Source organism: Rhea americana, unplaced genomic scaffold, assembly GCF_003343005.1.
Source record: "Rhea americana isolate MKP2758 unplaced genomic scaffold, rheAme1 scaffold_89, whole genome shotgun sequence".
Lineage (NCBI taxonomy): Eukaryota > Metazoa > Chordata > Aves > Rheiformes > Rheidae > Rhea > Rhea americana.
Genome location: NW_028187077.1, coordinates 2,166,420 through 2,183,550, shown reverse-complemented (window position 1 = coordinate 2,183,550; position 17,131 = coordinate 2,166,420). Strand labels below are relative to the sequence as shown.

The window sequence follows — 17,131 nt, the reverse complement described above, 5'->3', positions numbered from 1 at the left end:
TCACAAATGCCTCAATTCCATTTTAGAGAAAGAGCTATAATAATCTCTGGGAAGCTAAATTCACAAACCTGGGCTGGAATACCTTCCCTGAGGTTATATTCTGGTATTTGATTGCTGTTATTTGTATTGTTTGTATTTGTTATTCTCTGCTGCAAAAAGGATATCTAACCATCCTCTTGGCATTTATATTTGAATTCACATATGTAGTGCATAAAACATATCCAGAGCTGTCTTCGATCTAATTTTAGATCTCTTTACATCTATATATTCCACTAACCTCAACAGAAACACTTCGGATTCACGCCAGGTCTTTCTCCTCTCTTTCCACTAAGTTGTTCTTTGTTCATGACATTCATGTCCATTATAGCAAAATCAGAGTTGTCAGGAAAAACCTTGGCCTTTAATTTCTCTCAAGAGCTACAGGCTTTTGTTGGTTTACAAGAGGACATCAACCTCAAAGACCAATTTCTTCCAAACAAAACATTCCTCTTTCCATCCCCCTGGCCCCCTTCCTCTCAAATTTAGTTAGGAACTACTTGGAAGAGGCTACATAAGAAGATGCTGGCTTGGCACAGCAACCGCTCCTGTACAGAAAAATACAAATAAAAAGCCATACCAGTAAGTCTGAAAGAATATTAATGCCACCATAAAAAGACAATAGATACACTAATGAGATCACAAGAAAGATGGACAGATTTAAAACACAAAGCAAAGGGGAAAACCTGTTAAATATCAACAAAACAGAAGGTCATCGGGAAGATCATGTATGTCTAACTTTAGAGGAGACTGCAACTGCTGGTACTATAAATCCATCCTCTGTTCAAAAGGCCTCTGCCAGGCCACGACTATGGTGACAGAAAAGCCAAAGGATTACATATATCTTCTTTTATTGATATAAATGAGGAAGGGAGCAGGGAGAGTGCGAAAGAAACAGAATGTAGCTAAAATTGAAGTGAATTGATATTATATTTYTAAGTATATCAGTTATAAATAGAAATATGTAGATCATGTTTTATAACCTTCTGGCTTCTAAGCTAAGAGCCACCAAGCCAGCTGGGACTCAGCACTCAGGAAGATGCTTGGTGATGGAAATGGTAGGCTAACTCCTAAGTTCTGATTCCCAACAATTTTCGCTTCACTATGTTAAAGTATGAAAGGAATTCAACATTTTAACCAGTGTGACAAAAAAAACAGTGCCTGCTCACCAATGCACACTTTCTCCTTATCTTTGGATAGCTGAATCATAAACAACTACTTTGGATCCTACGCAAATACTGCCTTGTGTCAGAAAGAACCCAGAACAAGACCAATGCTCCTGGACCCTTTAGCCACCTTGAACAGATTGATAGAACATGTGTAGAGGCTATCCTACAACTATGGCAGATGGAAATACTTAAATGCAGAATATTTGAACTGTTAACTGCTGCTGCAGCTGCCTGTATCTCCCTTAAGAAATATAAACACATTCTGTGTATTAACTTAGCACTGACATGCACGGTTATTTGTGATAAACATGGTACAATTGATTACAGTCGTTAAAATATGACTGACTTTGATATAAGCATCTACAAATAGCCTTTCAAATCTGAATTTGGAACTATTACACAGGCTTATCAGCAACAGCAAGAAAAATACCATCTTGACACTATTGTCTTCAACAAACATAGTTCAAAATTCAAATAAGATAGAGTTAAGAACAGTTCTGGTAATTCATTCCAAGCTGGCAGGATTGGGTGAACCCATACCCAGGAGAGCTTAGTCTTTACTTTTTTGATTAAATTAATTTACTATGGTGATTGCAGATTTACACTGCTCAGAAAACAAGTTTGTTGACTACAGAAGTGTTATTCAATGATCCCTTTTGGCTTTAAGATCTTCACTGACATACAGAGTAAGTTAAAACTCCACAGCTATCTAGCATCTAATCTTCTCTCTTAGTATACTGACTTTTTAATTCCTAACGAAGTCAGCAGACTTACTTCTGACATGTCAGAGTTTCACATACTGCACATTTCTTCTTGTAGGTCACATTCATACATCTAACCACGCATTACAATTGCTGACATCTCAGGGTAAGATATGCTGACTATGCTAAGTGTCACATGGCTGTCAACTTAGTGGATCTGAATTGACTATGTACTGAAAACTGTACACTCAAGGAAGTTCACAGAAAAAAGAAAGAGACTATCATATCTTATTTTACATAACTGCACATCCTGTATAAACTTTTACACCTGTGATATGAGTGTAAAAATTGACATATAAATGATGGTGATGACACACAATGTAAAATCTTGTTTATTCTCTGAAAAAATAAAAAGTTCAAGTTGTTCTGAATAAGCTATCACAGGCAAATCTGGATGCGAATATGAAGTATTTTAAAAAAAAAAAAAAGAACAATAAGGCTATGATTCATAGTCCCAGTACATATGTGAGGATTGTTAATAAAACCTGCATAAACACAAAATCTAAGTTCCTTGGTGAACAGTGTGTACAGACCTTTTCTGAGTGAGATTTACTCTCTTCAGAGGAAGGAGATCTAAAGAGAAACTATCAGCTTGTGTGTTTTGATAGTGAAATATTTAAAAATATGTATTTTGATAGATCATCCTTTACTTCATGTGGTTTTAATTTTTACTTGTTGTTTTTGATTGCTCTAATTGCTCTAAAACAAAAGACTTTTCTTTTGCTCCCAAAGGAAAAAGTGTCTTAATGCCTAAATACAAGATGTAGATACAGCAACACAGTCTTGAATTGGCACAGAATTGAGGGGCAATGAGGTAAGAAAGACAGCAGAATACCTTCTGGAGCAAGGGCTGTTTATATAGCTGAGGTTTAAATTTACATTTCAGCCTTATAAAAATCATTAAGCTGATTAATTATAAAGAAAAAATATTAGTGATATTTTCTGCAAGGTAGCAACACATCCACTGTTGAAAAGTGACTAAGTCACTTAAGATCACAGATGGTGAGAGTTAATGGAGTCCAGTTTTGTACTTAAGTATGAAAAACATGAAAGAACTAACAAGATGCTCTGTTAGTAATTGGAGGGGTTCTGGGAAGCTGTAACAAGTGGCTCTCCCACAGACAGTGGGATACTTAAACTATCAGACTTACATTAAATTATTGAAGAAATGTTGACACGGAAAGACAAAAACTGATGAGAATTTGTAACTCTACAGAAGTAGCACGGTACTGAATCTTATAATGATTAAAATTCAATACTCAAGAGAAAGGCTGTTAGTAGATCACTTTAGAAGTAAAAACATTCACACTTCAGAAGTAAAATTTTTAAAGTATTTCAAATGGCTACAACAGGAACAGAAAATTTCCTGCTGAAACAACTGTGAAAGGATTTTGGCAACTTTAAATAAAAATGACACTTTTGTTAAAAGTAGCTTTTGTTTTTGTAAGAAAATTTCACCATTATTTCAATTTGTGGTTTTCACTACAAGTCTGAAATTCTTACAAGAACATTTATACTGAATAAAGCATGAATCTTCATGCCTGACATGAAATGCCTGTCAGAAGTAAAGAACTGCATTTCTTGAAAACTTCTAGAAAGTGCAATTAAGTGGACTTACTATAGTAAGTATTAACTTCCCATTTTCCACAGTTGTTCTGCCTATTTGCCATGAACAATTAATTGAAAAATTTTCTTTTTAACCACTGAAGTCATTTCTGCCCCTAAGATTTAGTGAGGGAGGGTTATTTAATCAGCCATGATGAGAACTGAACCCATGTTGATCTGTTTGTGGAAGAACAACAACATCAATACAAAAAATCTTTCTCCTCTATGCGGGATAGATGACCAGCAGTCTACAATACATAAAAAAGAGTGTGAAAAATATAGATGCAGTGGGATTCAGACCTTCTATATTCTGCATACAAACAGAGATTTCACAAGCAAAGAAACCATACCACTGGCAAAATCATCATCTTCAAGTGGACAGATGTTTGGGAACTCACGTCTTACCAATAGGGAAATATAACGAGAATCTAATATTGAAAAAAACAATCAATCAACAGCTCATATATTATTTCATGACAAACTGTCTTGTGCATAGAAGACTATTTTTGGGTGGGCAGGGAAGGGGCATGGTATGCTCTTCCTAGAGCACGTGGGTTTTTTTTAAGCTTTCTTAAGCCCAAGTATTTCCTAGGAAATACAGAATAAGGGAAATTATCACATAATCTTCAGTATTTCTCTGATTTTTTTTGTTCTTCTGGATTAAAAATCCAGTTTCAAAAAAAAATCCAGTTTCAAAAGAGTGCTCTGAAGAAAGCTTTTCACTCAGGTCCAGAATGACTTTGCTTCCCATACTATCCTAGCAGCAACTTAAAACACTGACTTGGAAGGAAAACCTTAGTAAAGGCTGTCTAGCTCCATGCTCATTCATTACTTATACTATTTCCAATGAATTCATTAATAAAATTCCAAATTAACTCAGTTAGTTAACTCTTGCACATACTGCAGTCAGGCCTGTGCAGATACTCAGTCACTACTAAGAAATGAACTGCGGGATTAAGGAATTGCAGAGTAGGCTTCAAAATAAACCCAATATTCAGGCCACTAGATCAGGACAATCCTTGCATCCCAGAGGCTGCACTGCTAAAGGTATCCAAGCTGCCTACTTCAAAAGGAACTAGCAAGAGTAAGAGGGGAAGCTTCTGAGACAGTAGTGTGGGTATTAATAGCTTAAGTGTCCGGAAGCTACACAATAATCTATTAACCAGTCCCATGCAATATACATACATATAGGCAGATGTATAGGTAGACAGATGTAACAATACTGGTCAAGCACTTCAAGTGTGTACAGATAAAGTTAGCTGACACAAAAATAGGTTTGTGGTTTTTTAGGGGAGGGCATTGTTGTTGGGGTTTTTTTGTTTTCTGGAGTTTTTTTTTTTTTTAATCAATGTCTATCACTTGACTTGCTCTATTTCTTACAGAGTAGATTCTGCACATTAGGTGTCTTTTTAAGCATGCTTTAACAGCTGCCTTTCAAACACGAGAACTCAGACTTTTTAAACAAGCTACAGAAATGACATCTGTTACATCTTTTAAGTATAAATACAAAATATTGAATTCAAGTGACAAAAAAGCACTTGTAATGGCTTCCACTCCTATTGTTTTCCATCACTGTCATGTATAATCTTAAATTTAATGTAATAAATTATATTTTCAGATGTAATAAAACATTGATTTAACATGAGAATAATTCTGGGCAAATATATATGATTACATTTAAAAACATTAACAATTATATTACAGTAAATTGCAATAATTTTTTCTCCATGCTTAAGCTCAGAGTATATAATATGGCAGGTACTGAATAAAGCCTTAGGAAAAAATGAAGTTTACTTCACTTTGAAGGTTGGAAATTTATATATATATCTCTTCAAAGCTGATACGGTTTGTAAATGCATTTCATCAAGAACTTCCATGTTTCATTGAACTGTTATATTTCTTCTTCTTTTCGGAGGGGGAAAAAAAAAAAAAAAAAGGAACAAGCCATCACATCCATTTTTATAGAAGCAAATCAGCAGTCTAGGTGGTTGATATTTTCTTCTCCTTACATCGTCAGTAGGGGTTTTGACTTACCTTCTCTGTTTATTCCAGTGTTAGAGCTGACACCTGTGGCCACCCAGGTTGTACTCAGTTTAGCAGCTGCCAGACCTAAATCAACTTTCTACAATGTTTTTTCCAGCAGCCTTCCCCGATCCACAGGATCAGGTTTGGCTCTTAATTCCACTGGTAAAATATATGTAAGATTTCATCTCTGCAATGACATTTTCCTTGTTGAATGTCATATTATTACATATAGGCTACTTCACAACTTTCTGACCAAAAGACTCATCCACATTGATAGGCTTAATTGATTCAAAAAATCTTTCTGGATTTATACGCTATTCTTTGAATAATGATGTTGCAGCAGGTATGCAAGAATAAACTTCAAAATAAAATGTAAGTGCAGGAAAAAATAGGAAAAGGAAAAGAATACAACACATTGTATTTTATATAGTAATACACAGTGCTAAATCTTAAAACATTCAACTGTTAGAGATGATGCAGAATATAGGTTCTTCAATATTTCATAATGAATTCCATGTGCTATCCTAAATGTGTATTAAACGGAATTCTGAACCTCCTATGAGACAAGTATTCCAAATTCAAGATTCTCAATGACCCAATCCTTTACTGCAGGAACCGGTATAGTCACAACAGTATTGGATCTACTGATCCAATACAATAATGGCAAATGCTTCACATTACCGTTACATTACACAGACTTCTTACACGGGGCAAAGGGGGATATTACTTAAATTTTCTAAGCAGCTATCCACAATCATATGAAATAAAAAAGTTACACATCCTGTGCTAGGGAACCCAAGATATGCTGTTAATTAAGGACACCTGTAAGCTTTTGAGGTTCTATTTTTTCACCCAACCTTAAACGCAAGTGGATACTAACTCTGTTCAGCATTATTTTTCAGCATGGCATGTATTAGAATATTGTTTTTTTCCTGATTTTACCTGACAGTTATAAACTCCCCTTTCTAGGAGAGCTGTGCGCAGTTTGTCCTTTTCAGATGCTTGAAAGGGAGAAAAAGCCTACTTAGGGATCTTGGATTCCAGGTGCTTCTTAAGTAAACTCTGAAAGGATATCATTAAAGGTAAGAGATAACAACACGGTGAAGCAACAGATCAATCAGAATACCAAATACTACAGTCCATCAGAATTTCAAGACTGAAAAGTGCATAATCTTCAAGAAGCTTCTATGCTTGTCTTACTTTTGGCTAGTTTTGACTGGRAAGGAACCTGGATGGGCTGCATTAGAACCAAAGACAAGCCAAAACAGCACTGGAAACAGAAGGCTATCAAATCTTGATCCCTACCACAAATATCTTTAAGACCAGGAGCTTTCCTAAAAACATAATTTCTACCTCTTTACATGTCACAATAGCCACAAACTGTCTCAGTACACATAGCAGACTCAAGATCCTGTGATCAAAAGCCAGAAGCTCCCAAATGACAATATATCTCACAGCATGAGAGTGGAAGTAATCAAGGGTAAGCCAAACTCTTGATCCTCTGCAAGCAGAAAGATGTCTTGATGATCCTTGTAAGTGGACAACTGGATAATATCTTACCACGACTCACTTCTACAGAACACAGAAGGGTCATTAACAAGCTGGCATTTAGGGATTCTTCTTCTGACTACAATGGTGGCACACAGTTTAACCCTGGACATGTGGAATAAGACACAGTCATGTCCTAAGAAATCTACCTAATTTCCTGTCCTGCTGGAAATAACAGTGGTAGCACACCCTATCAAATGCTCCACCTCTAATAATGATTAGTATCAGAGGAATTTGACAGAAAAAAAGGAAAAAGTAAGACTCAATTTCCAGGAGATTCTTCTTGGATCCTGAAAGTTGTTAGCACCTTCTCTGAATCATGAGATTAACTAATTCACTAAAAAGTATGCCTGGTGTAGCAACCACATGATAGACAATAGCCTTTCAATATTTTGTCCTGAAAAATCAGCAAATCAAACACCTGAGGAGAGAAATTGCTAGTCTGACTTCCTAGCTTTTCTTGTTCTTAGAACTGACAGAAATACACTTTGTTGCACCACACTTCTATTACATATTCTTTATTTTAGTCTTTGTTTAAATGGTCTAGGGTCACAGAACAAGCTATAGTGAATTAAAATCATACTTCACAGTTTCAAGCTATTCTTGCACAGGTAGAATCTTTCTTCTTTGGAAAAGTTCTTGCATAGTACAGTTAGCATACATTTATGTTAGTCTTTTCATTCAGATCYGGAGTGCACTTTTGAAGCAAATCTCCCCAAATGTCCCCTCTTACTGTGCTTCAGCACACGTTTTAAAAATATTTTGGACTGCACAATCTGGATTCCTTTTGGACAAAATTAAATCAGAAGATGTATTCCAGGGAGCACTACTGTGCATTCAGTTCATAGGACCAGGCTACAGGTAATCTGCAGTAAAATCCTTGAAATATCCAGTATGAACATCASATCCTCAGCACCAACTGCTTCACTTTACATATCTACTTCTGTATTGCATTACTTGCTAACATAGATATAACCACAGGTTTCCAGAATGAATCATTAGACCCTGAGCACGAGGGAAGTACTAGTGTGACTGGGTATACTCTCTGCAAAACAAGACTTACACAAGAATAGATCAGAATTTTCACCTCAGCTGCAAATGCTCAAAGCAAGCAATCCAGGTATCAGAATTACCTACATGTATGTGAGGCTACCGATCTTTTAAGGTAAACCACTTTAATCTCCATAAGCCTTGAAGATCTCTACAAAACTAGAATAAGAGGAGAATCGACTAAATGAGCAAGACTTCTACTGAATCCTCCCTCCCCTTAACARCATCCCCCAGCCAGCAGCACACACCCGCTTGAGAAGAATGAAACTGAATAGAAGAGGAAAAAGAGTGAACACTTCAGATAATGAYTACAGACCTGCCTGTTCCTAAACTACATGACAGTAATTGTCAGAAGTTCTCTATCTCAGACAGTGGCAGAATTCRAACTTTGTTAGTGTCTCTGTGTTCAGAGAACCCTCAAGGCAGGTGGWCTTCACATCACAAAGCTATTGTATAACCAACATTAAGCAGTTCACTGTATTTAAGTCTTTCTTGCTTCCTGTATAATGATTTTCTGAATTTTCTTTATTTTTTTCTCTCTCTACACATTAAGTTCAAAAGTCTTGCATAAACAATACCAATTATAAGTATCGATTATTTAAGTTTTTCAGTGTCTCTTAATGAGATCTTGAATGTCAACAGCTACTTTCCTGAGAAGCATCAAGCTACTATAAATATTAAATGAATATTCATATTTTTGCCAAACACTCAAATGCTCTTGTAAATAATTTCTTCAATTTGATTTTCAGTAGTTTCTTCCCCACTTCTTTTCCCTCTTATTTCCTCCAAATACCGCCAAACTCCTTTCACCACTGTTCTCTTCTGTTTCTATCTGAAATACATTATCTTAAACACAAATTTATTCTGTACTTGTGCTAATATTTACTCATTAGAACAATTAAACTAGAGCTTATTATCCTACGATAACTGTACAGATAACTTTCTGCAGAACAGACACAGCATAACCATTCCCTCGGTCTTCAGTATCTGTCAAAATTCACATTAAGCCTTGTAGATGTTAACAACATCTGTTAATACTAGTTAATTTTTTCTCTTTTTCACTTACTAAGACACTAATTTTTTGCTATCCAGTTCTAAATATGGTGTTAAAGTGTGCGGAAGAGGGAAATTTGGGAGAAGTAACATTATTAGCGACAGGTTTAGGCTCTAAAAACATGCTAGTAATGTTTGGATTTTTATTTCCACAAAGTGAAAAATATTTCTTTGGGGATAAATTAATATAAAATGCCACTGACATGTAAATGAGCTTCACTGTGAGGCTTTTGAATGAAGAGTAGCACATAAACAGCAAGAGAGCAAAAAGAATCAAACCCCCAAGCCAAGATCTCAAAGTCAACTTGTGCCTGCATATTTTAATCATGTAGCACAACTGTAAAGATTTCCAGTGATCTGCTTAACATACTCTCACATAGCAGAAAAAAAAAAAAGTGAAATATGACCTGCTCATATCCAGATGATCACAGCTCCTCAAGTACATGGAAAGCCTCATAATCATCTCTGGTGTGAACTAAGTTGTGCAGAAAATACCTAATTCTTTCTTTTTGTAAGAATTATATTTTTATTGAAGACTACAATAGCACATTATCTGAAACATTTTATATCAAATTTTATCATGTTCTTATCACTACAGAATGTCTGTCTCTCTAATTACAATGCCTACATATATTAACAAGAAATCTCCACTCTGTAAAATGCAGTTTCCTAATTCTTCCTTTGCTATTTGCTGAATAACAAATCTATTTGGTTGAAGTGTTGTCCTGTCATTCATAATGGGTATTTGAATGATTTCCTTTTTCCTTCCTTTYTCAGATCTTCAGTTTGTCTTTCTTTCAGTTCAATTTTACAAAAGTATTTTATATTCAGATGGCAAATTTCAAAGATACTGTTTTCTGTGCTTACATATAACAGTGACAAAATGGAATAACATACAGGAATATATGTATGCAACATGTTACATAAAAGAGATAWTAGCAAGCTGCCCAACAACAACAGTAAAAGAATAAATTCTCTGCTACGGTGTGCAGTTACATTTCAGCGCATAGCTAAGAGCAAGAAACATAGTAAGACAGCACACTCCAATAAAGAGCAATTCTAAGTACTCTCTACTCATTGCAGTTAAAATCTCTACTTTGAAATGACTTTATTTTTCAAATGGCAAATATATCTATGAGTGCTTAATAATCTGCCCTGTGTGGGTAATCAAGACCAACACCTTGATTCTCAAGAAAAAAAAAAGTTACAACCTTCTGCCACTGAAGTGTTGCATCTTATAAGACTGTAGGATTTCCAATCTTACAGCAACTAAAGGCTATCAGTTAATTTGCTGCTGTTAAGCAATGAAGATACTGTTTGCAAAATTCCCTAATCTCACTTTCAAACATGCATTTTGGAACAAACTGTCATCTGGTGAAAAGCACTATAGTCAACAGAGATACATAATTATAGGCATTGAAGACCTGCTCTTACCGTTTTTCTCTCATTTTATCTATGGAGGATCTTTTTGTTCACTCATATTTTATGACAAATCCAGAAAAAATTAAACTTTGCATTATTACAGACAGAAGTGATCTTGCCGATCTCCCACTCACAGCCATGTAGCTGACATATACAGTCATGAAATTTCTTCTGATCCAGCAACAGTAATATGGGGCTACAGTAATAAAATTAAAGATATCTTAGCATTTCTTAAAGTGATTTAATAGCTGGCAAGAAGAAGAAGAAACAGCTAATATCATGGAACTGGCCATMTCCCAGTGAACCACTAGGAAGCATTACACAAACTACCAGTTACTTCCAAACTTGAGTATGATAGGTAATACTTTATCTTCAACCCTCAGCTAACACTCTGAAGGCCCAGGCAGAATGGAAGAAACTTTTTTAAAAAAGAACAACTTCGAACTAAGTTTTTAATCTTTACTCAGCCAGCAGCTAGTTATTTCATGTGCATATTAGCATACGGAGACCGCTAACTTCAACTCTACTTTCCTATATCCTAACGGACAGGGAACTTCCCTGTTTAGCCTCAAGCTGCCTTAACTTCTGCAAACACTTAACAGCCTCCAAGGAATTACTGGTAGAAACTATAATTTGCTTCTAACTTTTTCTTTTTTCACGATGGGGTGAATGTGGAAGCCAGAGGCAGGCAGGATACAAAATGCTAGACTGCCTTTGCTTTAACTGGAGATTTTCCCTTAGAAAGGGAATTCACAGCTGACTGTTCAAAGGCAGCTTTCCATCTCCTTGCTAGAAAGGAAAAAGCAATACCTGAGTAGGGTTGTGATCTCACCTTTGTCTTCCAGTAAATGTATACATACGACAAGCYCTTTATTCTAAAATGAAGAACTTCTGCAATAACTGAGATTTGAAGTTCAAGAATTATCTTGGAGATCTTGGAGACATCTAAAACTTGCCTTTTATTTTGCTTTCACTTAATTCACCTAGTCAGTTAATAAAGTACAGCCTCTACAAAAGCTCATGTCGACTGGTTTTAAGGAGACAGTAAGAAAAAAAAAACACTGAATATTCAGGCTTCAATGATGAAGCCTTTATAGAATTGTTTTCTCAGCAGAAACTACAAATATTACTTATATCTACAGATAAACTTATATTACAGGAAGAAATTAGTACTATTATTATTATTTTAACATATAAGAAATTGAACATTAAAAATAGGTCAGTAAGGGAGTCACAATCAGAATTTAACAGTTAATAACTAAAGTTTTTGGCTCTTATTTTGAGAAGTATAATACATCTTGTAATGTACATCTTGGTTGGTGCACCCTAATCTCTATATAAACAGCAATTGTTTATTTTTCCCCAAAACAATTCATACGCAAGTAACCATAAAGTAGCTAAACTATACTTACCATTATGTAGRACTTACCCTTGTGTGAGTGCGAATATGCATCTTTAATCCATCATTCTTGCTGAAAGCTTTGTCACAGTAAGGACATTGGTAAGGACGCTCTCCTGAAAGCAAGGAAAGTGTCAGAATCTACAAATGAGGCCTCAGTACACAAAGGCCTCACAGCATATTATCTGTACATCTTTCTGCCCTTGTCTTCATGCTCAGTTTACATAAAAAGAAAGATCTGAGCACTAGGAAAATTACACAAAGATTCAGGGCTGGATCAAATTATTACTATTAGCTACTTGATTTTGTTCTAGCGAGGCATGAATACACACAGAGAGACATTAAAAAGTACATCAACCCATCCTCCCTGCCCACTCTTCTGTAGTGGCTTGTACGTAGTCACTTTTAAGGTTAGGCATTACCTGCTCCCAAAWATTTCTCTTATTTCACATCTGGTCACTATTACAGCCCTCTGGGTATCCAGAATCCAATTTAAATATAAAATACACTYTTTTTAAATGTTTTGTCTGACCTAAGTGTATTAAAAGCTAGTTAATATCTTTCTACGAAATTTTCAGCAACTTCTGTGTCACAATTTATGATCGAAATGAAAGCAGAAGCCTCCCAGCATCTCCCTTGCAGCATCTCATATCTTAAAGGTATTTAGTTTAATGCTCCATTAAACTGRTGTCATTTAACATTGATTTTGCTGATCTAACCAAACCCATACCAGTGTAAGGTGGATACTGAGCCATGTACAACCACACAATGAAGAGTTTCTGAGCTAGTTCCACAATTTGTAAGCAGCCTTAAAGCTTTATAACTCCGCAAGGACATTTTACTTTTGGACTTTTAGGCAATGTACTGGAATCTGACTCTAGTGTCTACTCTTCTGGTATACAGAACTKAAAGAACAAATATCAGATTGTTTCTATTACAAAAACAGTTCAACAAGTTAACATACAAAAACTATTTTCCATTAACAAAATGGAATCTATTCTGCACAATCACACTGCTGAAGGGATAACAAACCTTTATTTGAAAATATAAGTTAAACAAAGCCCCTTCTACCAGTCAATGCTCAGATTTCTACCCAGGAAAAGAATTCTTGCATGTATAGAGATATTTAGCATAACCCAAACATCAGACAAACAGTAACTAACGCTCAAATTCAGTCCTGGAAAATAGCTAAGCAAGTAAAATTATCTATATTTTACAGCTATGAAAACTTACAACCTCTTTCACTGATAATCCAAAGATCAAAGTGCAAGACAGTGGCACTAACAGAGATAAGCATCTAAAGCATCACAATCCCTAATAACGGGGACATTCATCTCAACTTGGAGAAAGGAAGTCTCATCTCTCTTCTCAGCTTTTCTTCGAATGAGGTGTTCCCTCCATAACTGCTCAGTGAGAAGATACTGGATGTTTTGTTTCTTGGGAACAAAATGTCAAAGAACTGCAAAAAATGGAGACTGCCTACAGAAACAGTTCTTCAGAAGGACTCAATAAGAATTAAGAACAGACGATCCACTGACAGTCACTGTTGTACGTAAAACTTCCATACTGTCACAGAGCATGCAGAGATTTGAGGGCAGTTGTGATTAGAGGATTATTCAAATAAGGGATAAAAAGCGTTTTTTAGCCGAAGATTCTGTTCTTTTATTAGATAACTCTGTTAAYGACAGCAGCAAAAAACTGCATAGCAAAGTACTTATGAAATATGAATTTTTCCCTCTTGTATCCTGTCATCTCTCAATAAGCAAAATTGGTTTTTTTTTAGACACTCTCAATAATTACTATGTCATAGTTGTGCTTTCAATGAGCAGTTTCACATCTGTTTGAAATGTGACGCTCTCTCTCATGACCCTTGCTGTCTTTAAATCATGCCTGCATCCTTCAAACTCCAACAGTTGTCAGTGCTCAAACATCTAATTAATTCAGCTGACATTTTTATGTTTTAGGGCTTTTGAATGTAGAAAGTAAAGTTTTCAGTAATTTGTAAGCAGATGAGTGTTGATAAGTAGGAGTTGTACCCCCCTCCTCCTCTTATCTCTCCCTCTATCCCCAAATTTCTTTAAAGACAAAGTCTTCTGCTTTCAAGGAAAGGTTTTGAGTTTGCCTGAAATCTATTAACAATGTCCTTCACAAATTAATCATGGAGAATATGAAACTTGACAAATAAGGCCTCAACAGCTTTTGGCTGGTGCCAGTAGAGGGCAACACTATGACTTCAGACCAATATGTTGTACCTGACACAGACTGGCTCTCAGCGACTCTTTTGTGCTAAAAAACCCCACAAATTCCAGAATTCTGGAATTTCCAGAATTCTAATTTACAGTGGAATACAGACTGTGAACTCTGAGTTGATGTTGATATCTGGTGACTGTATTTTTCTAAATTATACAAAGAACTTCTCATGCCCTTGTGTTATTAGTAATTGTCAGTAAAACAACTTAAAGATGATCCCAAATAASTTCACTCTTGATATTTTGTTATTCTCTTTCAGCTAAACTTGTAGCCTGTAGGTTCCATGCTCAAAATACATATATGCTCTTGCACTTACATAGGCAAGGGCTTCTTTTTTGGTGTAAATCTTTTTTAAACATATAACTTACCTTCCACCTCAAAGAGTTTTAGAGTTTTGCAAGATTAACTGTGGCCAAAGTGAGTTTGCATCACTGTGTATGAAATACATGAATATTTATACATGGATATTTCATGGATATGGATAATATGGATATATGGATAATTATATGGATATTTCCATTATATATTATATATATCCATTATATGGATAATTCTTTGAATTAAAAAAAATATATTTTAAGATTCTGTGAGATCTCCCCTCACCTGACTTCAGACATTTAAAAATAAGATGTCTAAACTAATCTGAATCTCACTGAAATCAATAATCAAAGAAAGTTGGGATGAATTACTCTCTGGAAAGGGCCTAACTTACTTGCCTTTCGTAGAATAGAATGAAGCATCCCCTGCCAATGCCTCTGTTTCTCTATTGTGGAATCAGACTAGGCATCTAGTTTAGATTAGATGCCTAAACTTTYGGATAGCAAATTTTGACAAGATTAATACTATACTGTGTGTTAACTTCTGTATTTCTGGTAAAATTTAACTTCCATTCTTGCTTTGGGCTAACCCAAGCAAATATTATTCAAGCTACTAGTCAGCCGCTCATAAGAATGACCCCAACTATAGAGTCTTCAGTGAAACATGAGCAGCAGTCCCTTTTTCTACTACTGCAATACATAAACAGCTTAAAATGACAAGAGAGAAAAACACAGACATTTGAAATAATGATCATGAAACACACTCTTCCTACACATTTTGCATGATTTGCTAAAATGTAACGTTTCACATAGGACTACTGCAATAGTCTAAAAATGAGAGATTTTTGTACTCTAAGAAGTTAAGAAGTGTCATTAAGAAAAAACAGGAGAGCAAATGCAACGTGATAAAAGTTCTTAGGAAGGTAACATCACCCATCAGCGCTTTAATGTCTGTATGCAATCAAGCAAAGACCATCAAAAATCAATTGTAAGCATTAGAACTCTAAGCCAAGCTTCATATCAATTCATGCACAATATATACTTGGAGATTTCCAGATCTTCTCTGATCAGGAATGGAATYGATCTGTTATGTTTATGCAGAAGATAAAAAATAAGAATGACTAAGATGAGGAAATGAAAGGTTATTGCATTCTCTGATAATTGCTCAGATTATGTATTTCTACCTATTTCTCTTCTCCTTGCAAAAAGGATTACTAAATATCAAAAAATAAATCAAGCTATTTGGCCTATGACAAACTCAGATTTCTTAGATTAACTGATGGTTTCTATGCATGATAACATCATACTAAGGATGGGGAGGACCCTGCGTAGAGTCATTCATGCTAAAAGGTACTGATTAACAGTTATGCTATTTGTACTCTGCATTTATAAATCTTGTTTGTTTGTTTGACAGCAATAATAAATCCTTACCAGGGATATGATATCATATTAAAGTGAATCAACTTATGGTCTTCTGAATATAATACCCTTTGTATTGCAGTTAATAGTAGGCTAAAAAAAATATTTTCAAAAATAGCGTTATTTCACAAAGTAGTATTTTTTAAATTTTGGTTTATAACAAAAAAATATGGATACAGAGTGTGTGTGCGGGGGGAATCTTTTAACTTCCAAAAACATTCYCAAGCTTTAATCCTGACACTTGACATTTGAAAAATATCTGAAAAATGTCTGACCTACTTTGCTATTGTTTGCAACTCTGCCAGTAAACCACAACTGAACAACAGGAACTGCACTCCTCAGTATGAACATTTCACCAGGCTTCCTACTTCAGTACAGTATCAACATTCATTAGGCATATTAAATACATGTTAATTTGACAGCTTGTCCTGTCAACATGCCCATGAAGTAGCGTTTGAATGCACTACATGAAGTAGTGTTTAAATGCAACAAAAATAAGAACAATTTTTATCATTAAAAATAGCAAAACATTCAAGTAACACAGTAATAATAAATGCTATGATTACCCTCCAGTTAGAGCTGATGGTCACATTCCTGCTGTCCAGTAACAAATTGCTCAACACATTAATGGCCTTTCTGCACAAATATCTGCAAATAAGTAATCCTTAAATAAATTGCAGTGGATTTAACATAATTCAAAGTCTAGACATTCTACTTATAGACTTGATATGAATAAAAACAAAGCTTTTAACATAATAAAAATAAATTTAACCCTAATACAAGGATTATGAAAAGCAATTCCATGATTGAAAACCATATGGGAACTTGATCTGAAAAGTAGGATGTCATGATAGAATTGATATCTCTTCTTTTCAAATGTTTACATATCTAGGCTGAGATTGTTCATAATGCTTACTGGACCTTAATATAGCATAAAAAGTTCTACTTAAGCACCAGATTCTCCCATTCCAGTTCAACTCAAAGAAAAGAAAAAGAAGTCTTCCTCAACTTCCTTGAAGACATTTGGAATCAAAGGTGCAATAAGGCAATATTCACAGAGAGTTTGACACCCACATT

At 35.2% G+C, this 17,131-nt stretch overlaps 1 protein-coding gene across 4 annotated transcripts in view; it reads right to left on the bottom strand.

Annotated features, from left to right (window-relative positions):
• The window catches only part of PRDM5 (PR/SET domain 5), a 94,009-nt gene that overhangs the window by 9,296 nt on the left and 67,582 nt on the right, over nucleotides 1-17,131 (bottom strand). For 3 of the 4 annotated variants that reach the window (XM_085323895.1, XM_085323896.1, XM_085323897.1), the window contains one exon: nucleotides 12,099-12,184. In XM_085323895.1, coding sequence (XP_085180021.1) covers nucleotides 12,099-12,184 — 86 coding nt within the window. Of the gene's footprint in view, nucleotides 1-12,098; nucleotides 12,185-16,645; nucleotides 16,703-17,131 lie in introns of those variants that run through there. The other variant, XM_085323898.1, reaches the window with a different exon arrangement.